Source organism: Branchiostoma lanceolatum, chromosome 16 (assembly GCF_035083965.1).
Source record: "Branchiostoma lanceolatum isolate klBraLanc5 chromosome 16, klBraLanc5.hap2, whole genome shotgun sequence".
NCBI lineage: Eukaryota > Metazoa > Chordata > Leptocardii > Amphioxiformes > Branchiostomatidae > Branchiostoma > Branchiostoma lanceolatum.
In genome coordinates, this window is record NC_089737.1 from 12,775,727 (window position 1) to 12,792,920 (window position 17,194).

The 17,194-nt window shown below is 41.7% G+C and overlaps 2 protein-coding genes across 3 annotated transcripts; one reads left to right on the forward strand and one right to left on the reverse strand.

Annotated features, from left to right (window-relative positions):
- Positions 1-683: 683 nt before the first annotated feature.
- On the forward strand, positions 684-2,975 carry LOC136421551 (uncharacterized). Its single transcript, XM_066408890.1, has 3 exons — positions 684-847; positions 1,569-1,809; positions 2,423-2,975. Exons 1-3 carry the CDS (start codon positions 790-792, stop codon positions 2,442-2,444), a joined length of 321 nt encoding a protein of 106 aa, XP_066264987.1. The 5' UTR covers positions 684-789; the 3' UTR covers positions 2,445-2,975.
- A 549-nt stretch (positions 2,976-3,524) lies between these two features.
- Positions 3,525-15,926, reverse strand: LOC136421550 (caldesmon-like). Of its 2 annotated transcripts, none has more exons than XM_066408889.1 (12): positions 15,733-15,926; positions 13,389-13,531; positions 12,928-13,097; positions 12,505-12,686; positions 11,871-12,077; positions 11,562-11,770; positions 9,800-9,932; positions 8,942-9,109; positions 8,186-8,307; positions 7,465-7,623; positions 6,683-6,868; positions 3,525-5,654 (listed from the first exon to the last, which is right to left on the reverse strand). In XM_066408889.1, the coding sequence occupies exons 2-12, from the start codon at positions 13,524-13,526 to the stop codon at positions 5,595-5,597; spliced, it is 1,734 nt and encodes a 577-aa protein (XP_066264986.1). In that variant the 5' UTR covers positions 13,527-13,531; positions 15,733-15,926; the 3' UTR covers positions 3,525-5,594. The 2 variants fall into 2 exon arrangements, with proteins under 2 accessions (XP_066264986.1, XP_066264985.1); XM_066408888.1 differs by having other exon boundaries at positions 13,389-13,538.
- Positions 15,927-17,194: the final 1,268 nt, after the last annotated feature.

Consider the following 17,194-nt stretch of genomic DNA (forward strand, 5'->3'; position numbering starts at 1 on the left):
CAACATAAAGAGGTTAAATCTAACGTACAGTGTTTTAACGAACCAGCCTAATAGTATATAACCAGCATGATTTTGCAGATACTGTAAATGCAGAAATGTTTGCGGTGGTCTTATGTTTTTTTGCCCTCCTACATCCCAGTCTTCTATTGCCACAGACGCGGTCTAAAAAAAAAACACCGCGAACAGTCCATTTCCTGCCTAACGCGAAATCAAAACCACGCAAACATAAATGCATTTACAGTATGTCATATTCTGTAGCGGTCTGATGCTTATAACTATAATAGCAGTACATGAATATTTGAGCAAAAGGCCAAAGCTGTCAAGAGCATGCGGTCGATGTACCAAGAACTTATTGATCGTCCCTTATAGGGCTTGGCAAGGCTATGTAAATACAGTCGCCATATAATGTCAGCCTATACCTCATCGATTGCGTTCAAAGTCCTGGTGATTCGGACCAACCCCCTGCTGAGTACTGTAAATGCATTTAAGTTCGCGTGGTTTTAATTTCGCGTTAGGGAGAGAATGGAGTGTTCCCGGTGGTGTTAAGATCACGTCTGTGACAATAGATAGACTGGGATGTAGGAGGGCAAAAAAAATTCGCGGTGGTTTTAAGTTCGCGGCGATGAGCTTACCGCGAAAACCGCGAACATAAAACCACCGCGAACATTTCTGCATTTACAGTACCACGCAGCTGGAGGGTTCCAGGACAGAGTCCTGTTTTGTGCAGGTCATTCCAAACGCCTAAATTTTAGTCCATCTACTAACATTCGGGTTTCAGTGAGGACAAAGATGGCGAGAGTTGCCCTTGCTTTGATTTTGTTGGTGGTTCTGGCTGTTGTCGTGGAAGGTAAGGTAGTTTTTCGTAGTTCCAATATCTCGGTGCATTTAGCATGTATTGTACTGCTGGGTGATTCTTTTAGTCCATATGGTACCAACCTGGCATATGGCAGCACTTGTTATCGCACAAACCAAGTAGCTGTAGTTTTCCAAAGAACTAGCGGGGTCGGGCTGGCGTAACGGTTAGGGTGTTTGGTCCTGAATTCTCTGACACGACACCAATGTTGTGCCCTTGGGAAAGGAACTCTTTTCACTCCACCCAGGTGTTGAAATGTGATCCTGACGAATCGTTTGGGGAAGTGAAAGGTGGTGTAAGGAGACAGTTTGGCTCTACCTCCCAATACAGTGCTCTAGACACAGTAAATAACAACACACTGCCTAAAGAATGCCATGGGACTACATTTACCGTTATATATCTATTGTTCTTTGTATGTGGCTCTGCTAAAAATGTGCTCTCTGACTGTGTCGTGACTCCATGTCAGCATGCGATGAGGTCTGAGCTTCTCTCGAAAACGTGTGTAAAACTTTTTCCCAACCGCCTGTTACCTTCGCCAAGACGGTTATGCTTTCTGTAGCGTTTGTGATTTTGTGTGTGTCTGTGTCAACACGTGCACGATAACTGACAAGAATACCTGGATGGATTGTCTTGGTTCCTATAGATCTGGACGAGACCTCAAACGACAAATAGTTAGATGTTTGCCTCCTAGCGGCTTTCTATGTATCTTCTATAGGCCCTCCTCCCGAGAGTCGGCTTCAGAACCATGCTGCTGTCTCTGACCTACTGAAGCAGCTCTTTCAAGCCTCGCGGCAGGCCTCGGAAAAGAACCAGACTCCTCTGCTCAGCCTCAACTCACCAGGCAATGGTCCGGGGGCGATGAGTGGTCAGACGGGATCTGACAATGCAAAGTCTTTTGACTGCCTATGCTACACCGTCGATGCCTGGAGGGACCCATGGTGTGCTTATGTCTGTCAGTAAGTACCATTTCCAATCATCTGACTTTCCGCGAAGATAATCTTCATTTTATTTTTTTTTGCTTTATTTTTTTCAATATTTGCTTTTGGACAAAGACAATGTAACACTACCTTCAAGTTAATAACTTATCATCATCGTTCATCTTTGTTCTCTAATTGAATATGGCCTAGTAACGACGGGCTATGTTTAGAATCAAAGTACGTAAGCTTGTTAAAATATACTCTGGAAGAATTATCAACAACATATCTAGAATATCCAATAACATGTACGAAGTCCAAGTTTTCTTCATGACTGCCAAAACACATCTGCGCTAAAAAAAGTTTTAAACACAATTCAACACTTTTGTGTTACAGCATGTTTTACTGCAGATTTCCGATTAACATCATTATGAGTTAAGGCTCATTCAATAACCAATAATTTTCATCAGAAAGTGACATGGACCAACATTACACAAAAGTGCTGTAACTTAGAAGTGTTTTGGCAGCCATGAACAATACTTGGACTTTGTTCATTTTTATTTGATGTTTTAGATATGCTTTTGATAATTCACCACAGTATATTTCTGTCGGTTCGAATGAACACCTTGAACTTGTAAAATGTATATTTCTCCAGGCACCAGATACTGAGTGGCTGATGTCGACAGGGCCCGATTTCTCAGATCCGTACTGCTGACACATCGCAGCAACGACGACATCTAGTCGCCTTTGCGCCGACCAATCAAACCACGTGAATCGCATTGAAACTCAGATTCGTATCAGCCATTCCCCGACAAATCCCTTTCTAACTTGCGTTAACGACTACATCTGACCAAACAAACTCGCCAGTGAGATGGTGGAAGGTGTCAGCTTTCCAAAGATAGTAGAAACTATTTTTTTCTAAACGTTAAATCGCGGTCACTTTCAATCACTTCCAAAGTGCCAAAATTGTCAATCTGAAAACATCTTTGGAAAGCTGACACCCTCCACCATCTCACTGGCGAGTTTGTTTTGTCAGATGTAGTCGTTAACGCATGTTAGAAAGGGATTTGTCGGGAAATGGCTGATACGAATCTGAGTTTCAATGCGATTCACGTGGTTTGATTGGTCGGGGTGCCTTTGCGCCATGGACATTCCGATTATCATCTCTTGAATTTCAGAAAAATGAATAAATGCTAAATTCAGCTTTCTTTCTCTTGTCTTTGCATGTGACATTTTTTTGTAAACATGACGTGCGCCAACAGTTAACTTACCGTGCATAAAATCCACTAATTCATAAACATTGATTACACCTATCTGAAATACATGTTACCTTTCGTTTTAACAGAAACCTTATTTTAACTCTGATTTGTTGAATATGTTGTGTCCGCGTGGTGTAGAGGTCTGCGCACTCTGCCTCTCACCACATCTGGTTCAAATTCCGTGGAGCCAGCGGCCCGAGTTCGCGCCCGGGCCTGGACATGACTGGAAAAGATGCGCATCGTCCTATCGAATGGGGACGTAAAGACGGCGGCTCCGTGCATGAGGGAGCTTTAGGGCGTCAAACCTCTGCACGTAAAAGAACCCAACACACTTATCGAGAAGAGTAGGGGTGACCCGGTGTGCTTGGCCAAAAACGCGAGCCGTGGCGAAGCCGCATCGCACTACCACTAGCTACTTAAAAAAGCATTATGCTTCACCTTAATTGAGGATGCCTGCTTTACCCCTTTAGAGAGACGTCGATTATACGATCACTGGACTAGCGATTCATAGGGACATTTATTGTAATACATGTGATAAAGACGCACGTATGGAGATGTGGTCTTTGTCATATCTAATCTTTAACAAGTGAAAATCGACTCTTGCACCAGGGCATTGTTTTTTAACGTAAACATGTGTCTCTAACAAGCTGCATCAATGCAGGACCACAGAAGAAGAATAGCTGATTCTACTTAAAGCTCTAATATTGTGGATCCCAATAAAGTAAAATCGAAGTGGAGCAGGTTGTAAACAATGAGAACTAGTTATGAAAAATTCATTACATTTTACAATCACACCTTCTATTTCCACTTTCAACTAATTCAGATACTGTATAACATTACTCCTTCTCCATGTTGGCATGGAAACAAACACTAACATTGATGCCGTACATAAATAACACACACACACGCACGCACGCACATTTCATTACTGGATTAACAATTATGCCGCATTGCTATGATCTCTCAAAGTGCTCCTACCATCCTCTTACTTACTCGATGTTTCAGATGACATCCGGTATATTATATATTTCGTAAGTGACTGAGAAAAATAGTGGATGCGTCAGTATCTGAAAAAGATAGCAAATGCTATCTGAAACCTGTCAAAGTTTACAAAACTTATCCAGTTGCTGGGGTAACTTTTTTTATTGTACGCTCACACATGCTGAAGAAATATGACTTCTTAAAGGCTGGGTGACAAACCATATGCTTTTATAGAAAAAAAATCGTAATTCATACTTCATCGGGTAAGATATCAAACCTATATTAGTGATTTCATAAATGATTGCAACATGATCGTATACAATGACGATGACTGAAACGATGTGCAATGTATAACGTACCATATTCACCTGCATGGCTTACCATGCCGTCATCATTATGTACAGTTCTATTACATACCTTCTATTTTCCTTATCACTTGAAGATTTTACAGTCTACAGTATGTAATTGCAAAGTGCCACAGAATATATTACGAACAACCAATATTACACAATATTTCTTACCACATATCATTCACACGCACACAGTAAAAAAGTTTCATATAAAATATTCATGTAAGACATCATGATGGTATTGCCGCAATATTATTACACAAATATCCGACTTGTATTGTTGGCTATATACATGATATTGGGAGAATGCAGATGTCAATGTTTTGCACAACATCATTGGGTTAAAATGACTTCTTCTTTCCCAATACAAGGAAAAACACATTTTTAACGGTATCAAATCACAAATCTTCTTCTTCTTCTTGCAATCGACTTACCACTTCACAAATCTCAGGTTATGCTATCTACAAAAGTAACAAAATGTGTCATTGCATTTAGCTATACATGAAATTTTCAAAATGAACAGTCAACTGTTTACGATGATAACAGATTATCGTAGTATATAGACTTAAAAAACAAAGGAAGATGAATGAGTCTCCTTTTCTTAAGCCCCTCACACAGTCCACAAGGTTCAGCCATATGTGTTGATTGCTAGAAGACCGCCTGATGTCAAAATTGACAGACGGTCGCATGTATTTTTTGCCTGAAAATCTACACTATTAACTAACAGGGCTCGGTGACCTGTGACCATCAGCCAATCACTAACAAAACATTGCATTATGATTGAGAGAACACCAGGCAATTCTATTATTACTACAAAGAATGTCATTTATAACACAGGGCGTATAACTACCCAAAAATGTAATTCATAACACTGGGCGTACTACTACCAAAAATCTCATTTAGAGCTCGAAGACTCATTGGCCGTGTGTAACGGGCATTAACAGCTAGTTGAGTAGGCAAAACAGGCTACTTTTGTGATTTGCCTCCTCATGTGCAAGCAAAGTCCGTTTATTGACCTACATGCTAAAGAACAATGGGACAAAAGGAAGTCGTCCTACCTCTCAACCTTGACAATAACAGTCAAGAACAATGCTCAAGAAGAATGGAAGAACAGTGATACTGGACATTACTGTGACTCTAACAATAATGTTCTTAAGGGAGGATCTAACTAAAGGTAAGGTACGTATTACTAAGTCCAAGTTTGCTGAGAAGAAGTCCTCATCTTGTGCCAGACTCCCTAATCCTGCTCCTCACTTTTCTCCTTCTCCTCCTCCACTTCCTCAACCACTCCAACCGCCTGGATGGGAAGGAAGGAAGGACCATCAACAGTTAGATATGAAAGGTTTTAGTGTAACAAGTTGTTTGGTGAGTTAAAGCCAGCAGCCTTCTGCATGCCTGTTAAACTTGTGTTACGCTGAATAGCTGTTATACTATTTGCCTGTGTATGGATGGTGTTCAGCACCAGGAACAGGTATGTTGAAGGTATTAAGGACAGGTATGCTTACCTTTATCTTTGGATGGAGTTCAGCACCAGGGACAGGTGTGTTTGCCTGTTTGTGGATGATGTTCAGCACCAGGGACAGGTGTGTTTACCTGTGTGCGGATGGTGTTCAGTACTGAGGACAGGTGTTTTACCTGAGTGTCGATGATGTTCAGCACTAGGAACAAGTGTGTTTGCTTGTGCGTGGATGGTGTTCAGCACCAGGGACAGGCCTGTTTACTTGTGTGTGGTTGGTGTTCAGCACTAGGAACATGTGTGTTTATCTGTGTGTGGATGGTGTTCAGCACTAGGGACAGCTGTGTTTATCTGGGTGTGGATGGCGTTCAGCACCAGGGACAGGGTTACTTGCATTTGGGTACATTTCAGTACCTGTGTATGGAAGGTGTTCTGTACCAAGGAAAGGTGTTTATTTGTGTATGAATGGTGTTCAGCACCGGGTTCTGTTGTGTTTAACTGTGTAAATGGTAGATTTCGGTAGATGGTACGAGCAAATACATTGTCAGGTAAAGGTGGATGTATATTGGTTGCCTGACAATGTACATGTACACTGTATTTGTGTGGCCAATGCATGCATTCATCTGATATCCTTTTTTTATGGATTAAAGTTTTTTGATGGATTAAAGATATTGTCAGGTAAAGGTGGATGTATATTGGCAGCCAGACAATGAACATGTACATGAACACTGTATTTATGTGGCCATGCATTCTTAAAAAAAGAATGTATCCTTTTTCTTATGGATGAAGGTTTATGCTGAGTGGTTCCATGCAGTGTGACCAGCAGCCAACCATCTGATATGATGGGTAAGAATCTGCTCGAGTCTTACCCATACATAGAAGGTTGCTGCCCCCCCACTGACATCCCGCACGGAATCCAGATCAAACTGGTCGAGGATCTCCTTCGCACGCGAGGCGGCCGCTGGCGGGACCTTGACAGGATCGCACTCCAGGACGCGCCGCTTTAGTCCCTCCTTCCCCGTCTTACCCACGAGTGCCTGGACTAGCTTCCAGTTCTGTATATAAACAAACAAATATTAAACAATGTCCTGTTATTGCATATTATGAAAGATGGACAAATGAAGGAATGAAGGAATAATGAATTATGAATACCCATTAAGAGCATGAAAAGAATTAATTCTGAAGCAACATAATACGTTTACATGTATAACTGTTTTTGAGTTTGTGTCAGCACTGAAGTTCTATCAACCCCTTGTTGAGTTCAGAGTGTGTTGAGTTATCCATTCTCTTTCAAAGTCTCAAACAAAATCGGCCCCTGCCAAAAAACCTGCTAGGGGCTCAAACCTATACCCTTTTAAGAGCAGCACGTGGCAAGGGCTATCTCCAAAATATTAATTATAGCATGTATGAGATATTGAAACCGAAAGTTCTGCTGCAGTACCACATAAAGCTGCTAGTAAATTTGTGCCTTGGTCTCCTTCTTGAGTTGCCCAGTAGCAGGTATGTGGCGATCATGACCTCAAACCTCACTCACACGGAAAGAGCTAATTACAAAAATATCATAACTATACCATGTCCAGAACATGAGATATCAAAAATGAAAGTTCTGCTGCAGTACCACATACGGTAAGCCTGCTAGGAAAGTTCCTACCTTGGTTTCCTTCTCAGGGTTGCCCAGTAGCAGGTATGTAGCAATCATGACTTGGTGCACGGCAGCAGGAGGTTTGGAGTAACTGCGAATCTCCGCGACCGTCGACTGTTTCAGGTTCTGAACCTCCTGCCGAAGTCGCTCCAGTCTCTTCAATCGAATCTGTATATCATAGTTTTTGTTAGTATATATCATATAGTGTATAGTTCACCTTTTCAAGAGAACGATGTTACATGTTTCTTTTAATCAATGACATAGAGTTCTTCTGGAGGAATTCTGGTTTCTGGGCCGCTCTTCACTTCACTGTCATTTCTGGTCTGTGTGGATTACCCAGAGTCCACTATTTGTACATCACTGAATGTCTTTATGCATGTTTTTTTTTAAATGTTTATATTTGGTGCCTCCATGCATGTTTTCCTCTGGTAAGTTGTTCCACTGTTTTAAAATCCTGTTACTGAAGAAAGGAGCGCTCCTGTTACAGTAACTGCTGTACTCTAAGACTTTGAACCCGGGTTCTTGGTTCCACTTTCAGATGAGATAAATTGGTTGCAATCTGATACTTTTTATGAATGTGTTTTTATCAAGTCCCCTCTTAAACTCTGGTAAACTAATGTGGGAGTATACTAAATCATTGTGGTATTCATAATATGTAAACCTCCTTCTTTCTTAGTCTTTATCCTTAAACTTTACAGGTAACATTTAGTATCCCCAACCTAGTACGTACCATGAGTTTGTTTGCCTGTATCATCTCTTCAGGCATGTCCACCTCGAACCCGCCCTTCTTCACTGCTGTCACGGCCTTCTCCAGGTCAGACAGCTTCCTCTTCTTCATGGCCTCAACAAGGGCTGAAAAATGAACATAACTTATAATGACAAATGTTCCGTTTGACAACTACTGCCCAAAGTTCATTATCATAATAAGAAAAATGGCTACCAATAGCTACATTTCTGGAATTTTCACTAGATGTCTGAATATGTCCAAATTCAATCAAATTTCACATAAGCTTCACAATCATATAAACTGCAAATGTTGTTTAAAGGGGGCCAGCATGCCCTTTTACATACAGTCTTAATATGACATTATTCGTAGCCAGACCACTCAAATTTAACGCAGAGCTTAACCAATGCATTTTACATGTAGTGTTATGAATGTCTGATTTTTTAGCGAAAATTAGTGAAGCCAGCCCGCCAAATTTAAAATAGCTGTTGCCTTCCTGAATTTAGCATAGAGTGTTGCAAGTACACCTCCCCCCCATGCAGGCTCCCTTTAAAGCTATCTACTGTACTTGTGAAGGACACAGGCTTAAACATTAGGGAAGCAGAGGCTAGGGCAAGGGACAGGACTGCTTGGAGGATCCTCCTGGAAAGCAAGGGGCCAGTTTCTGGCGTGAGCACGTAGGCACTGTACTTGCTGACAATGAGTTCCGATCCACAATATTTAATTGGTATGTTTGATATGCATACAACAGTGTTGACTGACCTCCCTTGGCCTGGTGCATCTTAATCAGCCTCTCCGCCGCCGCCAAGTCTCCGTCGGTGTCCTTCAACTTGGCCTTCTTAAACTCCTGTATGGCCGACTCCAGCTTCTTCTTCTCTTTGGACTTGACGGCGACCTTGAGGTTGTTCCTAATGCGAGACTCTCTCTCAGCTGATAGGGAGAAGTAAAAAAAGGTAAAGCAGGCATCCTCAATTGAGGTGAAGCATAATGCTTTTTCAAGTAGCTAGTGATAGTGCAATGTGGCTTCACCACGGCTCGCGTTTTTTGGCCAAGCACACGATAAGTGTGTTGGGTTCTTTTACATGCAGAGGTTTGACGCCCTAAAGCTCCCTCATACACGGGGCCGAGAATAGGAAGTAATTTAGAGTAATTTCTAGCCCCACCTTTAATCCAGATCACTTGTGATGCTCATGTATTTGATACATGATGATTAATGATTTGATAGCTCATAACTGTTAGATTTGCGTACTAGATACTGTCAAGCCTGTACAAGTGACCACCTGTACATAAGGACCATCTGACTTAAATTGCAATGCCAAAATGTGACCACTTTTTGGTGGTACCTTAAACAATTTTCCCATTAACACAAGCATTAATTTAAGATCCTGTCTTTAGTGACCACCTATCCACATAGACCAGATTTTATTGGTAAGTGGGCAGTTTTACTACAGTGACTTACATTTGGCTAAAAAAATGCTGCATTTTTGTAGCTTTATTCAACCATTTACTAATTTAGATAAAAATCACTCCTCATCGGAATATTGGACAGTGTACAAAAGTGTCCTAATCATTTATTGGAGACTCTAGCTAATGTTATTCAACTCAAATTTGTCGACACACCTTTAGCCTTGTCCTCAGCCTTTTTCCTGGCCTTTTCAGCGGCTTCTTTCTCCTCGGCTGTTGTTGCCTTCTTGGCGGCTTCAATAGCCTCTTCTGCCTCCTTCTTAGCCTGGTTCTCGGCCTCCTCCGCTTCCTATACCACATCAACCAAACATCAGTCAACAGGGATCCTCAAAAAGTCTGGGTACCCAGTTTATAGCCTGTGTTTCAGAATCCCTTCTTGTCCGGCTGAGTGGGCCTCCTCCCAAGAGCTTGTGGCCATGCACCTCTACCGTAACTCGACAAAATTATTCCCCTTCCCACCATCAGTCCATGGGGATCCTCATGATCAAAAAGTCTGGCTACCTAGATTATAGCAGCTGTGTTTCACAATCTCTTGCTGTCAGGGGCTGAGTGGGCCTCCTCCCCAAGAGCATGTGGCCATGCACCTATTTTGTGCAACTCGAGAGAATCGTTCCCAATCCCAGAACTACCAATAGGAGCTCAGGATTCTCTGTCACTATGGAAACTAGTCATCACAGCCTAATTTTCAGTCTGATGATTATAAGCACATTATGCATATTTCCACAGAATAAGGATGTTCCAAATTCTTAGAGGTGTTGGCCATCAAGCTTCTAGGAGGTCTGTCCAGTGGAAGGGTTGCTAATAGCATGGCTTAGTCAGGCTACCAAAGTTAAATAGCTAGCCTCCTTTGCAGACTTCTTGGAGCTGCAGCATTTAATTTTTTGGGAGAGCGTTGATACCTAATATTTTACATGGGCCAAGGTTCTCTAATGCCGGCTTAGGGAGTTTTGTAGCTCCCTCAGCAGCATAACTCAATCAGCCACGAAACTCTCTGAGCCGGCATTCGAGAACCTTGGCCTGTATAAAATATCGCGTATCAGCGCTCCCTCTCCCCTGAAAAAAATAAACGCAGCCGCTCGAAGAAGTCTGTGAAGGAGGCTAGATTATATATTATAGCAGTGTGCATTTCAAGCTTACATCAACAAACCCCATGCAGCACTTCAAGCCACTCGATAAGTTAGACTCTTCAAACTGCAAGCCATGCAAATGTGTCGGATATATGTGTTGATGTGAAACAGTTATTGGCTCCGCCCCTGGGGTGTTGTAAAAAACTAGTATAATTTTTGGCAACACCTCAATAGTGCAGCCCATATAATGGGGTTTTGGCAGGCACTTACAATTGAGCACAGAAGCACACTGCATTTCTGGACAAGTCACACAAATGCTAATGCAACTAGTGAGAACTTACTGTACTCTGGTCTATGGGGTATCCTGTGTCCATTGTTAGAATAAAAATCGTACATAAGACTTCAGATTGTATAGTAATACGTGTATGAATTCAAAGGTTTATAGCAAATGAAAATCATGACTTTCAAACACACATGTATACACACACACACACACTCACACACACACACACACACACACACACACACACACGCACACACACACACACACAGTCACACAAACACACACATGTTAATATTGAATCTACATCATTCAAATGATACATTTACTGTATCATAAATACAAATACGCCCACCAACCATACAGACGGTCACTTTGATAAAGGTTAGTGACCCTTTTTCTAGCATTTGTTTACGTACCATAGCAGCCACGTCTGCATCCTTAGCCTCCTCTAACTCTTTACTCCTCTGTTCATTTCTTATACTAATTGCTAGTGGACTCTGTCTGGTTAACCACCAATACAAACAAAGTCTCATACTTACATTAAGACTTGTTTAGCACAATTACATACCTTAGCAGCCTCCTCTGCATCTTTAGCCTCCTCTAACTCTTTACTTCTCTGCTCCTCTCTGGCTTTGGCCTCAGCCTCCAGTTTGAGCTGGATCTCCTGAGCCCGTTTCACCTCGATCAGCTCTGCCTGGCGCCGACCCTCCTCGTCTTCCAGCCGCCTCTGTTCCTCCAGTCGCTGCTTTTCCTTCTCCGCTTCCACACGTTTTTTCTCTGCAATTGAAGACAATAATTTTAGTGTCATACTAGAAGGATTGCATATATCCATAAGGAAGTCAGTAGTACTTTCAATTTAATAATAAGTAATAAATACCTTTTTCTTCTCTTTCTTTCTCCTCTTCCAGCTTCTTCTTCTCCTTGATCTTATCTTTTTCTTTCTGCTTCAAATTTCTTTCCTCCTCCTTTTTCCTGTTCTCTTCTTCTGTCCTTTTCCTTGTTTCCTCGGCTTCTCTCTTTTTCCTCTCATCATCTTCTCTCTTCTTCTGTGCAGATCTTTGCTCTTCCCGCCGTCTGAATTTCTCTGTGACAAAACAAAACAACAAAATTACAAAAATGGCTCTATGGAGAAAAAAAGCTAAAAGTATGTACATGTACTCAAACTTGACAAATGCTGCATATGGTTCATATAGAAGAAAGAATGCCTGATAAACAGGTCATTGAATTGAATATGCAGTGTAGATTGTTCCGTATCAAGAGAAAGAAAGAGAGAAGAAATAATTTGCTTGTAAAAATACCCTGAATCATAATCCATTTAAGACATATGGCTGAAAATAAACAGACATTTAAAAGTGCCCTCAGTACTTATGAAAGGCTAATTTCAACAGAGGAATTATGATTGATTATTCATACCATGCTGTTCATCGTAACTAATGCATCTGTGAAACAATTAATCTTTGTGAAATCCATTTCCAACAAAACATTTGACAATAAACAAACTGTTTCCACACCTTGTGATTGCTGTTCCTCCTCTAGTTTCTCTTTAAGGACCTCCTCTCTGTTGGGGATGTTACACAGATCCACCTCAATCTCAGAGAAGCTCACCCCGCTCTTCGGCAGTTTGCGGGACTGCAGAAACCTCTGCCACCTCCGCTTGGAGAACAGCTGTCCGTGTACGGCCTCGAACATAAACCTGCAGAACAGAAACAATGTGTACATTCTATTCTGTCATGATCAGGCACTATTCATGAATCTAGAGATAGAGAATGTTATACAAGTCATGTATCCTTTGAATTCGAAAAATCATAATTCAAGAGTACTGTAATTTTTACAGTTGTAAATTAAATTAGGAGGCCCATTGCTTTAAATACTAGAACCTAATTTTCTTTTACAGTTCACACTCACAGGGCTTAAGTTTTAGACTTCACACATACCTGGCCTGGTCAGGGGTTACAGAGTCCGAGTGCCCATGGTCCAGTAGACTAAACTCCCACTTCAGGTCCTGTAGGAGGAAGTATCGCCGGTCCATCTCCTGTAGAACGTCGTACAGCTCATCCTCCTCGCACCCATCTCCTGCACACACGTACTGGATGGAGGCCTCCACCTGCATGGGAAATTACATGTTTGAATCATCAGAGTGTGTAATACATTATATACACATTGTCTGTTGATGGAATGCATTCTAGATATTCTATGGAAGCCTGTGTAATAGCAAAAGTTATTGCCCGGTCCAGTACACACATATCAATTGTTTTTTCGACCCAGGTGTGACATAATGTACATGTATAGTGCATTGATGAAGGTTAGACATCCAGGTAGTAAGAAACGCCCAAAATAGTTACCCAAGCAACTGGATAAAATTTTGAAACAGTCTTGACATGTATAGTGTATTAACCTGTTGTAGACTGATGCCCCCCTGCCGAATCTCGGCGTGCAGCCCCTGTAGTTGGTGTGCGTTCAGGTACCCCGCTGTCGGTCTCCTGGCACGGAACACCTGCTGAACAACGGCCTTACGCTCCGCAAGGGTTCCCATAATGCCTGTTGCCTGAAGATGTAAAATATTAGCCTGGGTGCCCTCATACAAAAATGTAGTTAAAACAAGTTTGGAGCAGACTTCAACAATCTCAACTGAGATGGTGTCTAGGCTATTAATCATATTCAATGATACTACAATGGGTAGTCAGGAGGCAGCTATGTGCCACACATACCAAAGTATGGTGAAAACAGGCGGTCCCCCGAAAGTGCGAAATGGAACGAAATGGAACGAAATGGAACGAACTAAAACATATGTAACATTATGAAATGAAATACCAGTAGATAGCGAAATATAAGGAACGTTGTAACATTCACAGTAGACCGGAACAGGAAGCAAATATGACGTGTTTTATTTCTTGAATCTATTTGATATTAAATACAACGTTTTTCCGCGTTTGTGTGGCTAGATTCTTCCCTGAAAATGGGAGCGCCGCCTCGGCCGCTCTTCCTTGATTTTACTGCAAATGAACTACTGCAAATAGCAGGGAAAACCAGCAAACGGAACTGAGTATCGAAGTAAGGACTAGATTATACAGAAGTTGGTGGTAACATTGCATCTCGTAATTCACCAAGAGGGCATGAGGCAAATGTAATTTCATTATTTTAACAGCGTGCTTGCGTGTTGTGTGAACTGTGAAATACATGTCCTGCTCGTTCACACCCTCCCTTTGTTTTGTCGTGAACAAGGAAGCAGAAATGTCTCCAGAGGTAGTTCTCAGTCCACGTCCGTGGTTGAATGGAGTGTGAAATGTCACATTGGTGACGCAGCGCAGAGCTGCATTTGCATATCATTAGAGGAGGGGTCCATTCTCCGACCAGCCGAACAATTGGTTGTATAAAAATCGTTGTTGCGGAGATATGCATATGCTACGTACTAGTTATGGACTAAACCGTATGTAAATAAAACTTGGAAGTCGGAATTTGATTCAACCTGTCGGTAGCACGCCCACGTGCACAGTTCCGATGCGCTGGCAACATTGGCGGTTCATTTGCATGCGGGGCTCCATTTTCAACACGCAAACACGCTGTATAAATAATAAAATTACGCTTGCCTCATGCCCTCTTGTTGAATTACGAGATGCAATGTTACCACCAACTTCTGTATAATCCAGTCCTTACTTCGATACTCAGTTCCGTTTGCTTGTTTTCCCTGCTTTTTTCAGCAGTTCATTTGCAGATCGTTGGTAAACACAAAGGAAGAGCGGTGGATAACTTTTCACCCATTTTCAGGGAAGAATCTAGCCACACAAAAGCGGCAAAATCGTTGTATTTACTGTTATCAAGAAATAAAACACGTTATATTATGTATTTGCTTCCTGTTCCCGTCTACTGTGAATGTTACAACGTTCCTTATATTTCGCTATCTACTGGTATTTCATTTCATAATGTTACATATGTTTTAGTTCGTTCCATTTCGTTCCATTTCGTTCCATTTAGTACTTTCGGGGGACCCAAAACAGGTGTTCTTATAACACCTGTTCTAAGAGCACCTGTTCTAGAGCACCTGTTTTTAGAGCACCTGTTCTTAGAGCACCTGTTCTTAGAGCATCTTTTTTAAGAGCACCTGTTCTAGAGCACCTGTTCTAAGAACACCTGTTCTACGAGCTACTGTTCTAAGAACACCTATTCTACCAGCATCTGTTCTAAGAGCACCTGTTCTATGAGCACATGTTCTAAGAACACCTGTTCTAGAGCACCTGTTCTTAGAGCACCTGTTCTTAGAGCACCTGTTCTAAGAGCACCTGTTCTTAGAGCATCTGTTTTAAGAGCACCTGTTCTTATGACACGAGTTCTTATATAAACACCTGTTTGGACCAACGGATCAAGCATTATACTTATAGAGTTGAGTTTATACCTGGATTATCAAATATTTGATGTTTACTGTGCAGTTGTGTTCTTTCGTCTCTCCATTTCTTTCATGTAGGGTTAGCCAGGTAGGTATTTAACTAGCTTTTACCACATATGTACCACACGCTAACTAACGGGTGGGGGGGGGGTATCCAACAGCTGGTTTTAGCGATCACAAGCCGTTCTTAGTATCGTCTACGAGCTTTGACTTTCCCTTAGAACGGAAACACAAACTACGGGATGTTCGCAAACCACTTGCGTAGCTTGCAAAAACTGCGCAGTGCTAGCAAGGAAGTTCCTCAGGTTTGGTCAGCTATGAAGTCGCCCCCCTCCCCCTTCGAGTATTTTCAACTCACCGCTCACGGATGCAGACAATGCAGCGGCCAATCGTGCACTCGAACAGCAAGTTAGAAGGAAAACATCTCCACAAATTTCTAGATCTAGTTCAGCCGGCCAGAGCAGATATTTTCCCAAGAAGATGACGTCAACTGACAGCTGCTGCCTGGCAACGAGAAGCTTCGTGTCGGCTTTCTCCGTCAGGACAGCACGTTTTGCGGTAAGTGCGATTTTGCGACAGTATCGTCACCACCGTTCATGACGAACCGGATCTTTATTTACTTCTGGATCATTATATCTACTTGGAGATTATTGCTTTGGGCCTAATGCTATTGGCAAGATCATCCTGTCGGCAGAAGAAAAAAATGCACTGCTGACAGGATGATCCTGTCAGTAGTGCAGATATTCCCACTGCTGACAGGATCGTCCTGTTGGTTTGAATAGTGCTATACGTTTGAATAGTGCTTCTTGAAATAGCTTTCTTTCCCGATAGTTAAATGGGCAGTTGGGGATAAAATGTATTTCTTAATTCAGAGGTGTTTTTAGTAAGCCCCGCACATGACTTAAGAAAACGTCAACTCTGTCAACGCTACCACATATTCTTAACTTGACCTACCTGATAATGTGGCTAAAAGGTCACCGCAAGTAAATTTTATGGCATTCTAAGGGGCGTTGATTTTCGAATTCGGTTGATTTCGAAAAAAGACATGTTGTTCCCCTTTGGAGATGGTCAACAGGTTAAGAAAATACCGAAAAAGAGAAAATGTGTGGCCTTCGGTGTACTGTTTGTTTGTTTTCAACGTCAAATGACTCCAGGTAGAATAATGTGAAATATTTGAAAATGAGACACTGACGGAGATCTTAATAAAACAAGCAAGCAAACAAATAAATGTTTTGTCCTTTCTAAAGCAAGCCTGGAATTTTGATTGAATTGAAACATAAAATGGACTTAAGCAAATTCTGGACTGTCCAACTCCAGTTTTAAGCCGAAAATTTGGTTATGTCCAATTTTTGTTTTGGAAATTACAGTCCAACTTCATTCAACACACTGCATATATTTCCGAAAATAATTTCATCAGGTTGGTAGAATATAGGAGATTCTTTTTACACAACCACGTATTCTCACCTGCTGACGTTTAGCGGTGAGAAGTAGTACTCCAGTCAGAAGCTCTGAAGAAGGTGTCTGACAGACACCGAAACGTCAGCAGGTGAGAATACCTGGTTGTGTAAAAAGAATCTCCTATATCCTACACTGCATATAGTTGAAAGCCAGTGGGATACATAAGGCTGCACCAAGTAATATTTATGGATGACGTCCTTTGGAGACCCTAAATCTAATGCGAGAGCGCGAAAAAACAACAAGAAGGGCCGAAAAAAACAAGATGCCTAGATTTGAAATATAAGAGTCGACGACACATGTTAGGACGCAAATTGAATGAGAGAACACAGTGTAACAACTAACAATTCTTTGATCAATCATGA

What these genes read in the sequence shown, in the direction of transcription:
- LOC136421551 (XM_066408890.1), top strand. Translation starts at nt 790, where the DNA reads ATGGCGAGAGTTGCCCTTGCTTTGATTTTGTTGGTGGTTCTGGCTGTT. An exon ending in TCTGGCTGTTGTCGTGGAAG is followed by an intron (nt 848 to 1,568) that starts GTAAGGTAGTTT and finishes TATCTTCTATAG; the next exon opens with GCCCTCCTCCCGAGAGTCGG. An exon ending in TGGTGTGCTTATGTCTGTCA is followed by an intron (nt 1,810 to 2,422) that starts GTAAGTACCATT and finishes ATATTTCTCCAG; the next exon opens with GCACCAGATACTGAGTGGCT.
- LOC136421550 (XM_066408889.1), bottom strand. Translation starts at nt 13,526, where the DNA reads ATGGGAACCCTTGCGGAGCGTAAGGCCGTTGTTCAGCAGGTGTTCCGT. An exon ending in GGGGCATCAGTCTACAACAG is followed by an intron (nt 13,098 to 13,388) that starts GTTAATACACTA and finishes TTTCCCATGCAG; the next exon opens with GTGGAGGCCTCCATCCAGTA. An exon ending in CAGCAACCTTCTATGTATGG is followed by an intron (nt 5,655 to 6,682) that starts GTAAGACTCGAG and finishes CTTCCCATCCAG; the next exon opens with GCGGTTGGAGTGGTTGAGGA.